Source organism: Mustela putorius, unplaced genomic scaffold (assembly GCF_011764305.1).
Source record: "Mustela putorius furo isolate JIRA1106 unplaced genomic scaffold, ASM1176430v1.1 tig00000281_pilon_pilon_pilon, whole genome shotgun sequence".
In the NCBI taxonomy this organism is placed as follows: domain Eukaryota; kingdom Metazoa; phylum Chordata; class Mammalia; order Carnivora; family Mustelidae; genus Mustela; species Mustela putorius.
Window position 1 is genome coordinate 13,698,141 of NW_025421343.1, and position 16,256 is coordinate 13,714,396.

The 16,256-nt window shown below is 53.3% G+C and overlaps 3 protein-coding genes across 4 annotated transcripts; 1 reads left to right on the top strand and 2 right to left on the bottom strand.

Annotated features, from left to right (window-relative positions):
• Positions 1–56: 56 nt before the first annotated feature.
• Positions 57–1,921, top strand: RNF181 (ring finger protein 181). The gene is made up of 5 exons (XM_004742336.3): positions 57–197; positions 832–962; positions 1,142–1,251; positions 1,434–1,508; positions 1,786–1,921. Exons 1-5 carry the CDS (start codon positions 112–114, stop codon positions 1,843–1,845), a joined length of 462 nt encoding a protein of 153 aa, XP_004742393.1. The 5' UTR covers positions 57–111; the 3' UTR covers positions 1,846–1,921.
• Positions 1,922–2,586: 665 nt separating this feature from the next.
• On the bottom strand, positions 2,587–7,297 carry TMEM150A (transmembrane protein 150A). 2 transcript variants are annotated; one of them, XM_004742334.3, is made up of 8 exons: positions 6,739–7,297; positions 6,053–6,233; positions 5,552–5,599; positions 5,123–5,209; positions 4,478–4,545; positions 4,037–4,164; positions 3,652–3,829; positions 2,587–3,357 (listed from the first exon to the last, which is right to left on the bottom strand). In XM_004742334.3, the coding sequence occupies exons 2-8, from the start codon at positions 6,115–6,117 to the stop codon at positions 3,116–3,118; spliced, it is 816 nt and encodes a 271-aa protein (XP_004742391.1). In that variant the 5' UTR covers positions 6,118–6,233; positions 6,739–7,297; the 3' UTR covers positions 2,587–3,115. The 2 variants fall into 2 exon arrangements, with proteins under 2 accessions (XP_004742391.1, XP_012906668.1); XM_013051214.2 differs by lacking the exons at positions 4,478–4,545; positions 6,739–7,297 and having other exon boundaries at positions 5,411–5,599.
• A 1,640-nt stretch (positions 7,298–8,937) lies between these two features.
• On the bottom strand, positions 8,938–14,453 carry CUNH2orf68 (chromosome unknown C2orf68 homolog). The gene is made up of 4 exons (XM_004742331.3): positions 14,208–14,453; positions 14,014–14,132; positions 12,960–13,111; positions 8,938–12,593 (listed from the first exon to the last, which is right to left on the bottom strand). Exons 1-4 carry the CDS (start codon positions 14,312–14,314, stop codon positions 12,471–12,473), a joined length of 501 nt encoding a protein of 166 aa, XP_004742388.1. The 5' UTR covers positions 14,315–14,453; the 3' UTR covers positions 8,938–12,470.
• Positions 14,454–16,256: the final 1,803 nt, after the last annotated feature.

Consider the following 16,256-nt stretch of genomic DNA (forward strand, 5'->3'; position numbering starts at 1 on the left):
CTTTCGGGTGTTCTGATTGGCATTCCTCTCTCAAGCCTGCAGCTTATTGGCCAGCGCCCCGGGGCCGCAGTCCATCAGGGTGCGAGGGCTGTGTCAGACACCCAGGCTGCCATGGCGTCCTATTTTGATGAACACGACTGCGAGCCGTTGGATTCCGAGCAGGAGGCCCGAACCAATATGCTGCTGGAGCTCGCAAGGTGGGCGCGCGGTGCTAGGAGTGGGGGCCCAGGTGGCAGGTTTCTGGGCTGGGGCTGGCTGGAGAATATGGATTACATGGGGCAGAGTGTCTGGGGAGGACGGATGAATAATCTGGAGAGTTAATCCGGGGATGAGATTCGACGAAGGTCGATCATTTGGGTCATCCGTGGTTGGGCCGGGCAAGGGGACTGTAGGAAAGATTGGAGCTGGTGAACAGGGGCGAGTCGGGAGCGGGAGGGCAGCCGGTTCTAGTAGGTACTGAAGAAGACGGGTCATGAGGCCAGGGGAGGGACCTTGTGGGTGTGAGTAGGTGCGTTCGTTAGGAGCAGGCAGGGAAGTCAACACTGCCACTTGGCATCTGGCTTTACCAGGTGATTTCTGCATGGCCCGAGTAACTTCTCTGAGCCTGTTGCCTCATGTGTAAAAATGGGACTAAACAGCTTTCATGCTTGCGGTTGTATTATAGAAACTGGAAGCCATTTCTCACTGTGCTTTTTATCTACCGAGCAATTTGCGGGGTAGCTGTTATTAGTAGCTGTTCAAGGTATATTTATCTGTTAATGCTTAGTGGATTGTGGGGGCACAGAGAAAGTATGGTTTTCTTTGGTTCTGAACATGCATTGTTCTTCCCAGGTCACTTTTCAATAGGATGGACTTTGAAGACTTGGGGTTGGTAGTAGATTGGGATCACCACCTGCCTCCACCTGCTGCCAAGACTGTGGTTGAGAACCTTCCCAGGACAGTCATCAGGGGCTCTCAGGCTGGTAAGAACATTAATTTTTGCTGGTGTTTGGGGCAGGCTTTCCAGACCCACCCTCTCCCAAGCTAGACTGGTCTAGCCCTTCAGTTTTCCAGGTCAGGTTGGGGCAAGAGTGTCCTTCAGGAGTGGGAGCCGGGAGGTAAGGCCTGTAGCAGCTCTCCTGATCAGCACTCCCTCCTAAAGAGGTCAAGTGCCCCGTGTGTCTTTTGGAATTTGAGGAGGAGGAGACTGCCATTGAGATGCCTTGCCATCACATCTTCCATTCCAACTGCATTCTACCATGGCTAAGCAAGGTACTGCTTCCTTTCTCTCACCCCTCACCCTGCCCTGAGCCCAGTTCTCAAGCCTCTTCCTGTTTATGGACTTTTAGGGGATCAGGGAAGGGACAGGGGTAGGGATGGGAACTGGGAGCGGGGGACAGGTGTTAGCTTATGAAGACCATACTTGGGCTGAAACACTGCCCTCCTTTTCTCAGACAAATTCCTGCCCCCTGTGCCGCCATGAGCTGCCCACTGATGATGACACTTATGAGGAGCACAGACGAGATAAGGTAGGGGTTGGTGGTAAGTGGAGATATTGGGTGGTAATGGGAACCCCTCAGGCCCTGTCCTTAATGTTTTCATTCCCTACCTTAGCAGGCCTGGGTAAGCCTCAGGGCCGCTGGCTCTGGTCGCTTTCCTGGTGACTTTGGCAAGGGACAAGAGCCTTGGCAATGTACCTGCTAGGGGCCTGAAAACAGTGATAGGCAGCCCCATGATAGTTGTCCCATTGTGCCGCCCACAGGCCTTCAGGTATGGCCCATGCCCAGTGTGCCCTCTTTCCTTCAGGCTCGCAAGCAGCAGCAAAAGCACCGACTTGAGAACCTTCACGGAGCCATGTACACATGAGCTGCCTGGGACTGACCACCCATCCTTCACATCTTCCTCTTGTACCTTGAATCCTCATTAAAGATTTCTTTACCCACCCTGCACTGCATTGCTCAGAGGCCTGGGTAGGGGCTCTGTACCCCTAAATGCTGTTGGAGAAGATGGGCCTGAACCACAGAAAGCACTAGGCTATGTGTCCCTTCCTGCCAGCCCACTGGCCTGAGAGCAGTGGAGCCTGGATTAAGAACCTGGTCACTGGACCAGCCAGTGCTTGGGCCTATGAGCTCATTGTTGGAAAGAAATCATGTCAGGGTCTGGCATCCACTGGCTACTTACAGATGGTAAAGAAAAATTAGCCTACCTCTCTCTTCCCTGCAATTTTTAGTCAACCTTGGAATCCCACAGGCTTTCTTTAGCTTCATTGTGAAAATTGCTCCTACCATTTTAAAGTTGCTCTATGGGTGACCCACACCCTCCCCTACCCCCCATATCCCTTACTAAGGAAGCAAACTTCAAACCACACTTTGAGTGGGGGAAGGATCACGTCAGTTCTTCACTGTTTAAAGGTCTGGAAAGGGTTTCAAGCCCTTTAGGGGTATTTGGATGGCACCAGGCATCCTTTGTTCTTGGCAGCCCAGCTCTCAAAAGAACAGTGGGCACCCAGGACTCTCCCTGAGGACAGGGGTTTCCTCCTATCCTTTGCCTAGGGAAAGCTGTCCTGGCTTGGGCCCTTGCTTGATTCTATTGAACAGACTACAAACGTGCAAATTAGAATTCTTTTAATAGATTAAAAAAAAAGTACTAAAATACCCATGTGGTTCTGCTGTATTATTTGCCCAAAAGAAAGTAAAGGGCAGAGTGAAGAATCCCAGTGCAGCTCAGTGGGCTCAAAAGAGGGCCTTCCCACAGACTAAGTAGTACTCCCCCCTCCACTCCCTGACTTCTATCCCTCTTGCTGTTACCAGCCCCCAATTCCTGCAGCAGGAAATCCCAGTGGTGTGGCCTCAGCACTGGGGAGTAGAAGGCACCTGAAGGGCTGGCTGGGTGAGTGAGGATATGTGACCTTTCATAAAAACAACACTGCAGAGTCAGGGAGTAGCTTGTGTGCAGCCCACGCAGCTGCCTGGCCCGCTCCGCTGTGGCACAGGTGGGTGTGGGATGGTGGTTCCTTCAGCAGCAAGGAACCCTATCCCAGCAGAATACTTTTTCAACATCGTTTTTGGTACAAAATAAATGCAAAGTTAATGAGGTGGGGAGCTGCTGAGGCTGGGCCAGCCACCCTCCCCAGACCTCAGATCATGGCGATGCTTTCAGGAGCACAGTTGAGGCGAGTGGAGGTGCTGCTGCTCCCAGAGGACTTGCAGGCCCGGCCAGGGGCAGGCTGCAGGGCTGCCACCAGCGTCTCTGAGGACACTGCCCCGAACTCATAGCTGAAGGTGCCGTAGAAAATCAGGATGTCAATCACAAATACCCACTCGCACAGGGCTGCCCCATGTTGCAGCTGAGAGCTCTCATGCATAAAGAAGACACCGCCTGAAATGGGGCTAAGGAAGTGTGCAGTAGGACACGTGGGAGCTGGTGACATTCCTATCTTCCCAGCGAGCTAAGCTGGGGCAAAAAGCCATCTCTCACGACCTGGGAGGGGAAGAAAGAAACCGCACTGGGCAGTATTTTCTGGCTATATGTATGCCAACCTCTTCCCCCACCCCTCACCCCTCCCTCCACCCCCACCACCTGGGGCTCGTGTGTGTGTGTGTGTGTGTGTGTGTGTGTGTGTGTGTGAAGGCTGGGTTAGAGGAGGAGTACCCGGCTGTCCTGGAAGGATACTGAGGATTAGGGTGACAAAGGCGATGGCTGCCAGCACAATCCGCAGGTAGGCCATAGCCAGGTCCTGGGGGGCAGTGGCCCCATGGTAAGAGAGGGCACAGTGCAGGCAGACGAAGAGCAGCCCGGCGGGGAAGGCCACACCAGTTCCGATGTAGTGCAGAGACTTCGCATGATCCACCTGGGCCCAGAAAGAGGGGCTGGTCTGTGAAGCAGCCCCACCTCCAGCACCCCTCTTACCCCCCTTCCGCCCTCCAGCCCCTCTCTCCCCACCCTCAGCTTCGAGGGGCTAGCTCTGCCACTGGTGTCAGTCTTCAGGGGACTGAGGGCAGCTGCAGACAGCCAGGCCCCGCTAGTGAAAGTTCAAGAGGCAGGTAGGTGGGCACACCTGGAAGTTGCCAACCACCACGAGGCCCGCAGCATTGGTGCAGCCAGTGATGAGTGTCGTGGTGTTGACCCAGGAATGACGACTCTGCTCCAGGAGCTGCCCATACAGCAGCAGACAGATCAGGACCACTGGGGGAAGAGAGCACAGGTGGGACCAGCACTGGTGCCCTCCTCCCACCAACTACCCCCCCAACCCCCAGACACTCTTGAGGGCTGAAAGGGAATAAAGGGCAGGTAGTGAACTGGGTTTCCTCAGGCTTTGGCCAGCAGGGTGGCTGTGTGGGAGCCTTTGGCCCTTGTTAAAGGAAAGGGAGACAAATAGTCTCTCTTGCTTTAGCCCTTGGTGGGGTGGGCTACACTGAACAAGAGTTTCATGGGCCTTTCTGGGGTGGGGGTGGGGAAGTGGGTTGGACTGGGCTGGCTTGGGGGCTGAGTGACTCACCCATGAAAGCACCCATGTTGCCAATGAGGCTGAAGAGGCAGCTCTCGGGGGGATATGTGCCACACTTGCTGGGGGTGGGGGGCAAGGACAGAGTGAGAGAGGGGCAGGAGCACTAGCACCCCTATTCTGGCCCATCTGTCTCTTGCTTTATCTGTGCCTGTTCCTTAGCAGGCAAGCCACTGATTTATGAGATGGGCCGGTTGTGTATCACGCACAGCTGCCCCCAGGCTAGGCCCTCCCCCAAAGCAGAACTCATTTGAGCAATGGGTGAGAGAATGCCTGAGACTCCTTGGACTCCCTGAGATTGTCAAGGCCTGCAGCCAGTCTGGCTTCCCTTGAGCCAGAACTGCGGCTGCGTATTTGGAGGGCTTGAGCTTCAGTCCAGGTGCCTCCACTTCCCAGCTGTGTGACCGGGACGGGGACATGCCTCAGTCTGTTCTCTTGCCTACAAGACGGAGGAATGGCAGCTGCCCCGATGCGGGCAGGACTGAATGGCACTGTGCACGAAGTGCATTCCGCACCACGGCACACAGTGACCGCACAGAGGGCTGTTACAAGTAATCTCAATCCTCTCATTGCTGAGACTGCAGTACAGGTCTTGCCCGAGGGCCTGGGTCCCCCTGACCTGCCGGTTTCTGGCTCTACCTGATGAGCGGGATGTCATCCAAGGTGCAGCAGGTCTTGGGGCCCCCGTGTTCGGCGGGGTCAGGAGAGCAGGATTCGTTGTAGGACCTAGCAGGCAGGACAGAGAGTAGCCTGGGGAAAAGGGGCTCTTCCAGGTTCTTGGCCCGCAGCCTCTGGCCCTCTTGGGAACCGCCCTCCCAGACTTCTGCTGGCAGGGACAGAAGAGCCCACCCCCCAGAGCCGGCCTGAGGCAGAAGCCAAAGGGGTGAAGGGACAGTGGGAAACAGGGAGACAAGCGTGGAGCCATGCCTGGGGAGCGGCAGGCGTTGCCAGTGTCAGTTAAGAGCAGTGAGGCCCAGGGTCTCCGTCTGACTTGTAGCTGCCCTGACCCGAGAGGGAACAGAGATGAAGGGAGCTTTAGAGGGAGGCTGTCTGCAGAGTGCGCCATACCAGTTCTCCACAGGGCACGCGTGGCGGTTCATCACGGCCATGGCATACCTGCAGGAGCAGAGCTGTCACCTCACACCCATGGCCCTCCCAGCCCAGCTTTCTGCCACAGGCTTTCTTCTCCCCATTCTGGCCCCATTCAGCCTTTGTCCTGGCTGGGGACTCAAGTTGAGGCGGCCCTGAAGCTTGATACCACGCGAGAACCCACGGCATGGCCCAAACTCAAGGACCTCGAAGTGGCCCTGGCTAGAAGGTCTGTCAGGGTCACACTACTGGACAGCAGTGGTGCCAGCTTGTCTAGAGGGGCTGTGTGCCCAGGACCAGGCCAGGCTCTGGAGACAGCTAGAGTGATCCTGGAGACCACCCTGGAGCCCACAGCAGGACAGGGTACTCTGTGTGTGCCGCTGAGCTCTTGTGGGTCCTGGCTGGACCCCAGCCCCCCTCAGCCTCGGCCCATTTTGTCCCTTAGTTGTTCTCTCCCTTCCCCTCCCCCTCTTTACTCACACAGTCCATAGGCCCGTGATGGAGAATGCTGACAAGCTGACAGGAAGGAGGATCCAGGCGGTCATGAGGGAGGGGAGCCAGGGTGGTGGTGGTGTGGGGGGAAGGACAAGAGGTAGGTGGGAAAGAGGGGGCCGGCCCAGCTGCCTTAAGATACTTCACCAAAACCATCAGCGGCCCAGGCCTGGTGGAGAGAGATAGGTCAAAGTCCAGGGTCCAGTGTCTGGCTGCGGCCAGTGTGGGGAGAAGGTGGCCAGCACCGGATTCACAGCGCCCACATTTGGGTCTGAGCCCGCGCCAGAACGTGGACACCTTGTGGCCTCCGCCGTGGGTGTCCACGTTCCACCCGCATGCCATCGGTGCGCCCAGACTCTCAGGCCGGGCCGTAACGTCTGGGGAGGGTGTCCCGTTTCCAAGCCGGAGGGACCGGGCCGGGGGAGGGGCTGCAGTCAGGGCAGTCACGGCGGGCCGCGCCAGGGAGAGCCTGCGGGCGGGTGCGGGCCCCGGCGGAGCGGCGACCGCGCGCAGGCAACCACCTGACTGCCGGCGGCCGGGGGGAGAGGCGGGTTAGCGCAGGAACCCCAGCCCGGCGGGGCGCGCGGGGCGCGCGGGGCCCCCCGAGAGCTGGGGACGGGAGCCTCCCCAGCGGACCCCCAAGGGCCGGGTACACGAAGGGGCCCAGTACGCACCTCCCCGGAGCGCCCCGCAGTCGCCGTCGCCGCCGCCGCGCCCCGCTCTGCCCCTCGTGGCGCGGTCTCTGCCTGCGGCCCTCGGAGCGGCCCTGGAAGGTTTAAAGGGCCGAGCGGCCCCGCCCCTAGCGCCCCAGCAGCGCCGCGCCGCCCGCCGGGACGTGGAGTCCGTGCTGCCCCGGCCCCCGCGCCCGCGCTCGGCAGGAGACTACAACTCCCGAGCCCCCGCGCCCGAGGGCGGTGGGAACGTGGGCGGCGCCTGGACCTCGGGGGTCCTGGGCGCTGTGGGGTGGGACTCGGGCGGTGGCTCCGACTCCGAGGTGCCCAGAGTACCCCTACCTTGTTTCTGAGGTGGGAGCTTCGGGGGAGCGGGAAGCTCTGGGACTGCGCCGCTGTGATTGGCATCGCGCATAAGCCTGGAGGAATCCTCCCTTCGCCGCTGGGCACATTTTTGCAGCCCGGACTGGCCGATAGTGAGACTTGGGGGAACCTCGCTCAATGCGGCTCCTCGTGTCTTCCTGTTCTAGGCGAGGCGGGTCCGCGGAAAAAAAGGGAGGACAAAGCCTTGGCTGTTGAATTCAAGTGCCCTGGATTTGGCTTATGTTTCCCTAGGCTCGGCAATTCATCAGATACTTATTTTCAAGTGTCCAGGGACACAGAATACTGTCCAGAAGTCAGTGTCCAAAACATGTTTCCTGGCTGATGAACACTTACTTCAAAGCCACAGAGACCAATGGATACCCATGGTCACACATGGCCAGGTATTGGTAAGCAAGAGAGGAGAGGCAGATTGGAGACCCTAAGCAATTTGAGAAGAGGAAACAGAATAGTGTGGGAATAAATTACCACCGACTTTACCAAAATGTACAGGCCACGGGTACCTACTTGGGCATTGGTGAAAAGGGTGGGAATAGTTTTCACATACTAAAAGTGTGTCTGGCACTATAAGAAGCCCAGCAGGTGCTGGCACCCCTGTCAGACAACACCTGGGCTGACAGATGGTTATCTGAAGGGAACATGGACCCAGACAGCTAGGAGCAGGGGAAGCTTAGGTCTGGCAGCATTGGAGAATCAGAGGTAATGTGCAGAAACAGGGGGCCATGTATTGTGAAGAAAAAATGGAGCAGATAAACTGCACAAGGGCTTGAAGGTGCAACCTTTTTTGGACCCAATGGTAAGTAAAAATGGAAACCAAAAATCTGTTGGAGAGCACTTTCCTCAGTCACTTCAGGACAAATAGATAAAGCAGGGCCAAGAAATATGGTTGAGCAGGGGCTGCTGGGGGCCTCAGTTGGTTAAATAAGCGTCTGCCTTCAGCCCAGGTCATGATCCCAGGGTCCTGGGACTGAGCCCTGTGTAGGGCTCCTTGTTCAGTGGGGTGCCTGCTTCTCTCTCTCCTTGACCACCCTCCCCAACTTGTGCCCTCAATTTCTGTCAAATAAAATCTTTAAAAAAAAAAAAACAAAAAAAACTGATGGTTGTGCAGAGTGATCACTGTACAATACCTGGCTGAAGCATCAGTGGGGTATAAAATCCAGTCCACTTTTTGCCAGCCATGCTCTGTGTCCCAGGACACAGAGGGGTTGATTTCCAATTCACAGAGAAGCACCATCTTTCTGCCCAGGTGTTCTCATTTGGAGCAGGCACCTTTTCCTCACCTGCCCAATGGTGCTGTGAACCCTTAGCATTTCCTCTCTCATTGGAAGCTTTTTAAGTCTTAGTCAGCATTTAGTATATCTTGCTGAACTAGGTTTGGGTTCCTGTTCCAGTGTTACCATGAAGAAGACCTGAGAAGCTACTTAGGTCTGAAACCAGCTATTTTAACATAAAGTGAGGGTAAGATGGGCACTCTAGAGTCAATAGGCAAATTTGGCTTAGTAGAATAATCTCAGCAGTCCCTAAAGTAGAATTACCCCAGGATAAAACTCCCTAATAGGGAAGGACTCTTCATGGTACTTGGTAGGGTGGAGTCACTTATCAGATGAGTGGGAGCAGACATCTTTAATAGTCCCTTCCAGCTCTAATGCTATGTGGGTCTAGTTGTTATGCTCCAACCAGGAGGTTCTTAAAATAGTCAAGGCAAAGCAAGAGATGAGATTTCAAGGGCTGATTTTGTGGTGCTGAATGACTTTAGGGCAGGCATTTAATCTTCACTTTTCTTATGTACACAAGTGATTTCAAAACCCTTGGCAAAAACAGTGCTGTAAAAATAGTTTATTGCTTAAAAAGAATACTGTTTTCGAAAAGTACCCCCTTCCAATATTTTCAAATAATTTGCACAGTTCATTCATTCACACAGCAGAAACATTGGAAATGAAAAAACAGTAAGAATATATGGCTTGTTATACATTTAACACAACTTAACCAGTGCAACCAACCTCTCATCCTGGAGGCTCTGGGAAGGCAAAGGAGCCATATACTCAAGGTTGTAACTACTGGAGATATCTGAGGTGGGTGCCTACAGCTTCTTGACCATCTGAGTCCTCAGGGATAGAATAGGAAATTCAATGAGGGAGCTGAAAATTTTCCAAATAATTGTTAACATTCCATGCTGATACTCCCCAAAGGCTTGAAGGTAGGAAAAAAATCTGTCCTCATCCCTCTTTCTATATGCAAAGGTCTCATTTACTCTTGTGAACCAGCTGGGGATCCACTATCCTACTCTCCAAGCATCCTGGCAAATGCACAGCAGGCTGGAGACTCACCACCACAGGGGGTTTTCTTCCAGCCCCATGGGCTAATCTCTAGTTGGCAGCACCCCTCATAGTGGATGGTGGAGGTGAAGTGCCCCTTTCAGAGCCTCATCCACAGGGTGAAGCATTTGTTACTGCCCACATTGGCCCTATTGGCTGGCCATGCACCACAGACTCCTACCCTCAGTAGAAAAAGCTTTACATTCTTCCTTCTCCTTGAATTACATTCTTCAAAGATTTCTAGGCTTGTGAACTGCTAGAGTTCAAGCTTCAGTGTTTACATAGCCCAAAGCCACTAAAACCCCCAGATTCCTTCTATTTATAGTATCACCCATGGAGGACCAGGCAACTGAAAGTCTAAAAATCCAAGGCCTTCTCTCAGTAAGTGAAGAACATTCATGGGCATGAGATAGGTCTACGAGACTATGAGAATTTTTTTTCTTTTTTTTTTGACCACCAAGAATAGATGTAGTCAAATGAGTGTTGGTTCTGAAGCAGCCTGCCTGAAGGCTCCACGGTTTCCAACAGCATGGGGCAGTCCTCTGTGACATGTCCAGAGCCTGTGGGTAATGCTCTGTAACATGCTCCTTGATGGCAAAGCATGGAGTTTTGAAAACAGCTGGAAGAGGTCTAGAGGCAAGTCTGGTGAATAAACTGGACAGTAGCAGTACCATCATGGACCCCAGAGGAGGGGTGGCCATGAGCAGTGAGCCTGAGCTCTAAGGCTGTCAGTTGGCCAAGGGCCACCACCAGAGAAGCATTTCAGGCACATCCAGAGTAGTGGCGGCAAAACCACCAACAGGCCTCCCCAGAAGGACAACCTCTAATTTAAGTACGAGGCCTAGTGCTTTCTATAGTCCCACTGCTTAAATGAGCTAAGAATGAGGATGCTTTCCTGGGTGGAAAATATTTTATATGCGCTTGGTAAGCAAAATGCCTCAAGAAAAAATGTTCACCAATAAGTTTCTATCAGTCTCTTACCTGAGAGTGTGAGGGTTACGACAGACAGAAAAGGCTGTATTAGGTACACATTTTCCTTCTCACAAAAAGGAATGGAGGCTAAGATTTCAGGTGCCATGCCCCAACCTCCTCTTCTGGTCTTGTTTCTAATCCTGTAGTAAGTCCACGAAACAGGCCATCCAGTTGTGAGAAGACAGACCCAAAAAAGTATTTCCAGACTAGGAAGCCTAAGAGTTCCAGTGAGATCCTATGTCCAAGTCAGAAGAGCGGTTGAAGAGCTGGAAAACTAAAATCCCCAGTCCTCTGAGCTGCTGGAAGATTGGGGAGAGAGTATGGCACAGCCTCCTTGACCTGGAGACTCTCGAGGGTAGTTAACATTGTAAGTCAAAAGGCACTTCTAGCCTGGCTGAGTAAGTGGAGGGCAGACTTTCTCTTCTGAAAGTAGAAATGAGCCCAGGACTGGCAAATTTAAGGCATTTAACCTTGGGCCAACTCTGTGGGTCAGGAACACTCTGGTCCCTGGCTCCCTTCACCATCAGGCCCATCTCAGTTATCTACCTCACTCACTTTCCCAGAATTCCTCTGGCACTGCAAGCTGTGGCTTAATGGATTCTAATGATGTAGTTGAAGTAGCTGCCTTGCCCCATTTCTGAGGTGGTAGATTTTCAGGGGTGTAGGCACAAACCAACAGTGCCCTCAGGTGTCCTTTAAGAGAAAAGTCGCTGAGATGGAACAGTCAGACTGATCTTGAGACCCTGATGTAGAAAAACTCCTGGGGCAGAGGGACTTTGGTTTCAAGAAGTCTTAGTGTTCATGGGCTCATTTAAACCCCACACTTCAAGTCACTGAGGTTAGGTCAATTGTTGGAAATCTGCAGGAGGCTGGAACTGCGGTGCATAGGATGTCTTAGACCTTAGCTGGCCCTGCATTAGGGAAACAGGTCACTGAGTTGAAGACAGTGATATTCCTAGGATCTATATACTCTTGGGAGATGGGAAAGGAGAAAGAATGGGGCAGGGGCAGGGCAGATGAGAGAGGCTCATTTCGCAGCCCATTATATGGGCCTTTTTCTTTCTTTTTTTTCCCCAACTAGGGCTCCAAATAGGCAATTATTGCTCATGTTGAATTTCCCTTTGTATGTACATTTGAGACTGTTAAATCACATTTGGAGAGTCAGTTTCAAGCTTGTTTTGATAATTCCCCTTTAACCTGAGCAAAGGATGGTCTGTTCAGAGCTAGGAATGAGGTTGGAAACTGGAATCCTGTAGCCCTAACCAAGGGAGGTTTTGCTGCAAGAGATCCTTGCAATTGAGTTCTGGTATCATCTTCCTAGGTCTCTTCATCTAGACAGTGCAAAGCAGAGCAATGTGAGAGAAACTTGCAAAAGCCATGGAAGGATAGGGAGACATGCTTGCAAGACAGTCTCAAAAATGAACATCTCCCATGTTACTGGTATCAGAATTACTGGGAGAGCTTGTCAGAAAGGTAAACCCCCCAGAACTCCCCACCTCCAAAGTCCTGAGCAGTTGGGAGGTCCACAGTCACCTTGGGAGGTGGGGTGGAACTGACGGGTTCTGAGACAAAGATGAAGGAATGGAAAGAACAAAGAAACAGCTGAAAAAAAGGTCTAGGAAAACATGGATGGAAGTGAGCAGAAGCAAGGAAAAAAGGAACTGTAAAACTACAAACATGGTTCATTAAGTTGGGTGGAACAGCAGCAGGTAGGTGTCCCACAGCATATGACCTCAGTAAGAAAGCAGCATGCTGGCACAAGGTTTCAAAAACCTCAGCTCTCCCTGGAATCTCTGCTTCTAGAACACCAAGTTAGCCAAACAAAATTCTCAAATTCCAGAATACTCAGCTGGTCAAATGGGCCAACATACAAGAAAGAATGGCCTGCAAAGCAGGTTTGTCCCTGTAACACTCAGTTCCTATGGATGTTGAGCTTGGTGTGTAGGTGTGTGTGTGTGTGTGTGTGTGTGTCTGTGAAGATCAGCTCAGACTGGTCCTGACACCCTCAAACTAGGAGTGAGCTCCCTGGGCAGTGAATCCAGCCTGGTGAGAATGCCTTCAGCCTGGTCAGTGTTGGCTCTGGCGCTTTGTGATCTCCTCCTGGACGCGCAACTTCAGGGCCTCTCGCATTGGTGGATCCAGAGGCGTGTGTGCGGACACCTCCTCAATCACCCTTCCTGGATCATCGTCCTATGTGGAGGAAGAGTCAAGAAGCTCAGGGCTGGGCATCTTCTGGAAAGGGGACCTGCCCTGTCCCTAGACAACACTCTCACAGAACTCCATTTGATTCATGGCTTCTTGCCAGTGCCTGCCATTTCCCAGGTGTCCCCTGTGATAATGATTTTCAGCTGGGGGCCACATGCCCTCCCAGGGGCCTGCTGAGGATCACTGTGTGACAGGGGTGAGTTGTGCTCAAAACCACTGCTCAGCAGTCTACGCTCCTATGTGGAGCCGACCCTTCCCACTGGCCCTGAGGGAAACAGTGGCTCAGGCTCTGGCAGTGATTTCTAGCACGGCCCAGGACCTTCAGGCTGCAGCTATTTCCACGAGGCATACCTGATACACGATAACTGAGGTGACCTCTCCGCTGTCTGCCTCATATTCTAAACAGAAGAGCTGATGGCCAGAAGGTTCTGGCTCGGAGCTGCCACTACTGCTGCTTTCACTGGACTCCCCACAGTCTGGGTTGCTTAGGTGGGTTGAGCCATCTGGAAGGATGAATCACAGTGAGAGGGAAGAGGGGAAGGCTGCTGGAGTCCCTGCCCACACGGAGGACACACGAAAACATACCATAAAGAAAGTCCCGATCTTCTCAGGGGCTCTGTGCGTGTGTGTTATGTGTTAAGTGCACACCCAATCAATAGTTTCATTTACCTTTGTATCCCTGCTCTGGGGCCAGCACAATCCTATCATGTGATAGATACACAATACACCTTCATCTAGTGAATAAGCTTGCAAGGTAGTGGAGAGGTGGCCAGAGTCCTACCTGGGTTCATATCCAGGCTCTGTCATTTATTAGCTATGAGAGACCTTGGGCAAGTTAGCCTCTCTACTCCTGTTTTCTATGAAACAAGTGACAGGAGTTTCCTTCTTATGGGATCCAATGAAAATAAAATGAATTAACATACCCAAGATCTAAAAATACTTTTAAGTAACACCAAACAAGTTTAGTGCCACCCTAGCTATTGTGATCTCTAGGTCCCTGGGAAGCTGGAGAAAAGGCCATTTTAAATACTGAGTTTGAGTTTCATTCTACACCTATGTCCTGGTCAGCTACAGCTGTGCCAAGCTAGCTCTGCGTCAGCTAGTGAGAACCCTAAAGCACAGGATGGTGGGCAAACCAGTAGACAAACCACTACTTGTCGGCTCCCAGGTATTTCCTATTAATAGTGATGCTTAACTGGGGGCTACGAGCCTTCTCTGTTCTCAGAGAGAATCAGTGAGCGAATGAGGAGCGTCGAGGTAGGGGTTCCGGGAAGGAACGATATGAACTGAGCCTTGGGGGTTAATAAGTGGCTTTTTCCACGTAGAGAAAGGAGCGCGTAGAGAGAGCGCTGGGGGCTGAAAGAGCGCGAGGGATGGAGGAGGCAGGCGGGGTGGGCGGCCTCACCTCGGTGTCGCGGCAGGTACACCTGCAGGTCGGGCTTGCGGGGCCGCGTCGGCGCGGGCGTGTGCCGCCTCCTCGCCTTCTCCTTGGCCGCCTGCTTCACCTTCTTGTCATAGTCGTCCCTGCGGGGAGCCGAGCGGGAGTCAGGGACCGCCGGGCCAAGCTAGGCTGGGGGCGGCGGCGGGGAGGGGCGGTACCGGGCGAGCTGGTTCCGTCGGATGTGGTGCACAAAGCCGTGGCTCATGTCCAGCCGCCCGCCAGGCTTGCAGCAGAGCCCGGGCCCGGGATCTGGTGCCGCTTCCATCTGGAGCCTTACGCTGGGAGCCTCCGCCAACTCAGCGGCCCCAACGGCCGCCTTCCCGCCGGGCGAGTACCGCACCGCCCCTCGTCCTACTTCCGGCCCCGCGCCCTGACGTCCCGCCCGGAAAGAGCCTGCCGGGCCGAGCGTCGCGGCGCCCGGAGTTCCCGACGCCGGTGCTGGGACGGGGCATGCGCGGCTTTCACTCCCCGTCGGGGCTTTCCTTTGTCACGTTAGCACTAGGAAACAGGATTTAGGCTTACTGCTGATACATCAGAAAATTCAGAAAAACACAAAGCACCCATTACACCACTCAGTGGTCGGTGTGGAGTCTTCCTTTCCTTTTTGCGGTGAGAAAATGCTGTAGAACTCCCATCCCCGGTTGTGTGACCTCGGCTGACCATTGAAGCCCGCGGAGCCTCAGTGTCCTCATCGGTAAATGAGGCCGAGGCCACTGAGCGCATTTACCTCAAAAGAGGTTGTGAGGAGGCGAGACTAGGGCAGGGCACACAGCGGCACCCTGGCCGCACAGCCCTGCGAAGGCTGCTGGCGACTGGGGCGCCCCTTCTAGCCGGTCCAGAGCCCGAACCCACACGATCCACATCTCAACTGTCCCCTCGGGAGGACCCAGCGCTTTTCAGAATCTGAGTGTTTAGTTTGGGAGTCCTTTTTAAAAAAATGACAAAATTAGAAATTTGTGGTTAGTACAGCGACATACTGGTATATCCACACGATGGAATACCGCTGAGCAATAAAAAAGGAACAAGTTGTTGATAGACGCAAGCACATGGATGAATCTCAAAATAAATTCTCCTAGCCAAAGGCACCAGGCAAAAAAGAGGACACGCCGTGGGCTTCCATTTCAATAAAACGGCTTTCTTTTTTTTAAAGATTTTATTTATTTATTTGATAGAGAGGGAAATCACAAGTAGGCAGAGAGGCAGGCAGAGAGGAGGGAAGCACGCTCCCCGCTGAGAAGAGAGCCCGATGCGGGGCTCGATGCGGGGCTCGATCCCAGGACCTTGGGATCATGACCTGAGCCAAAGGCAGAAGCTTTAACCCACTGAACCACCCAGGCGCCCCATAAAACTGCTTTGTAGTGAGAGAAGGCAGATGTTTGGGGAAGGACAATTTTGAGGCTGATGGGTAGGTTTCTTATCTTGATTGTGGTGATGGCTTCAGAGGGTATACACCCATCCGTCAGTATTTTGCAAATTGCACATTTTATTTTATTTTTTAAAAAGATTTTTATTTATTTATTTGGGGGACAGAGAGCACAAGTAGGCGGGGCGGGGGGGGGGAGCAGGCCCTGCTGAGCAGAGCCTGATGCAGGGCTGGATCCAGCTGGATCCAGCACCCTGAGATCATGACCTGAGCCGAAGGCAGAGGCAACCCATTGAGCCACCCAGGCGTCCCAAATTGTACACTTTAAGCATACATTTGATTGCATGTCAGTTTCATCTAGGTAAAACTATACGAAGAAGCTAGTTCAGGGCCGAGGACAGGGTCGTGAAGGTCACAGGCCCCGAAGTCTGAGCTTTATTAGCGTCAAGATTGTCTCTGGCTGACGTTTGCATTTTCCCGTGATGCCAAGAATAATTGTGTAAATGTGGAATAGAGTAGCCAGGCCGCTCCATGGGGGGATGGTTTGGGGATGTAGCCTAGTTCTTTGGTGCCCAGTGACTGGAGACGACCTCCCGATTCTGTTTCCCGGGCACAAAGTATGTCGAAGAAATCCGGGGCCCAAAGACAACTTTCTTTTAATCCAGAAAATTATGGGTAAAGTGGCAGTAGGCCCGCAGTCTTTTCCCAGGTGTGCACGCAGACGCTAAGAGGCCACAGGAGGCGCAGTACTTCCCAGAAGTTTCTCGCGGCATGATATGTCCTCCACGGCGACTCGTAGAGAGCCCAGCTTTCCATAACAGCTTCGCTCCTAATTGGCTATCTG

Bases quoted from the DNA above. Each gene is read 5' to 3' on its own strand.
- RNF181 (XM_004742336.3), top strand. From the start codon at position 112: ATGGCGTCCTATTTTGATGAACACGACTGCGAGCCGTTGGATTCCGAG. The intron at 198-831 runs GTGGGCGCGCGG...TGTTCTTCCCAG, and splicing joins ATGCTGCTGGAGCTCGCAAG to GTCACTTTTCAATAGGATGG. The intron at 963-1,141 runs GTAAGAACATTA...TCCCTCCTAAAG, and splicing joins CATCAGGGGCTCTCAGGCTG to AGGTCAAGTGCCCCGTGTGT.
- TMEM150A (XM_004742334.3), bottom strand. From the start codon at position 6,117: ATGACCGCCTGGATCCTCCTTCCTGTCAGCTTGTCAGCATTCTCCATC. The intron at 4,165-4,477 runs GTGAGTCACTCA...CTCTTCCCCCAG, and splicing joins CAACATGGGTGCTTTCATGG to TGGTCCTGATCTGTCTGCTG. The intron at 3,830-4,036 runs GTGTGCCCACCT...TTCTGGGCCCAG, and splicing joins TGGTGGTTGGCAACTTCCAG to GTGGATCATGCGAAGTCTCT.
- CUNH2orf68 (XM_004742331.3), bottom strand. From the start codon at position 14,314: ATGGAAGCGGCACCAGATCCCGGGCCCGGGCTCTGCTGCAAGCCTGGC. The intron at 14,133-14,207 runs GTACCGCCCCTC...GGCTCCCCGCAG, and splicing joins CGACGGAACCAGCTCGCCCG to GGACGACTATGACAAGAAGG. The intron at 12,594-12,959 runs GTATGCCTCGTG...TCCTCCACATAG, and splicing joins CCTCAGTTATCGTGTATCAG to GACGATGATCCAGGAAGGGT.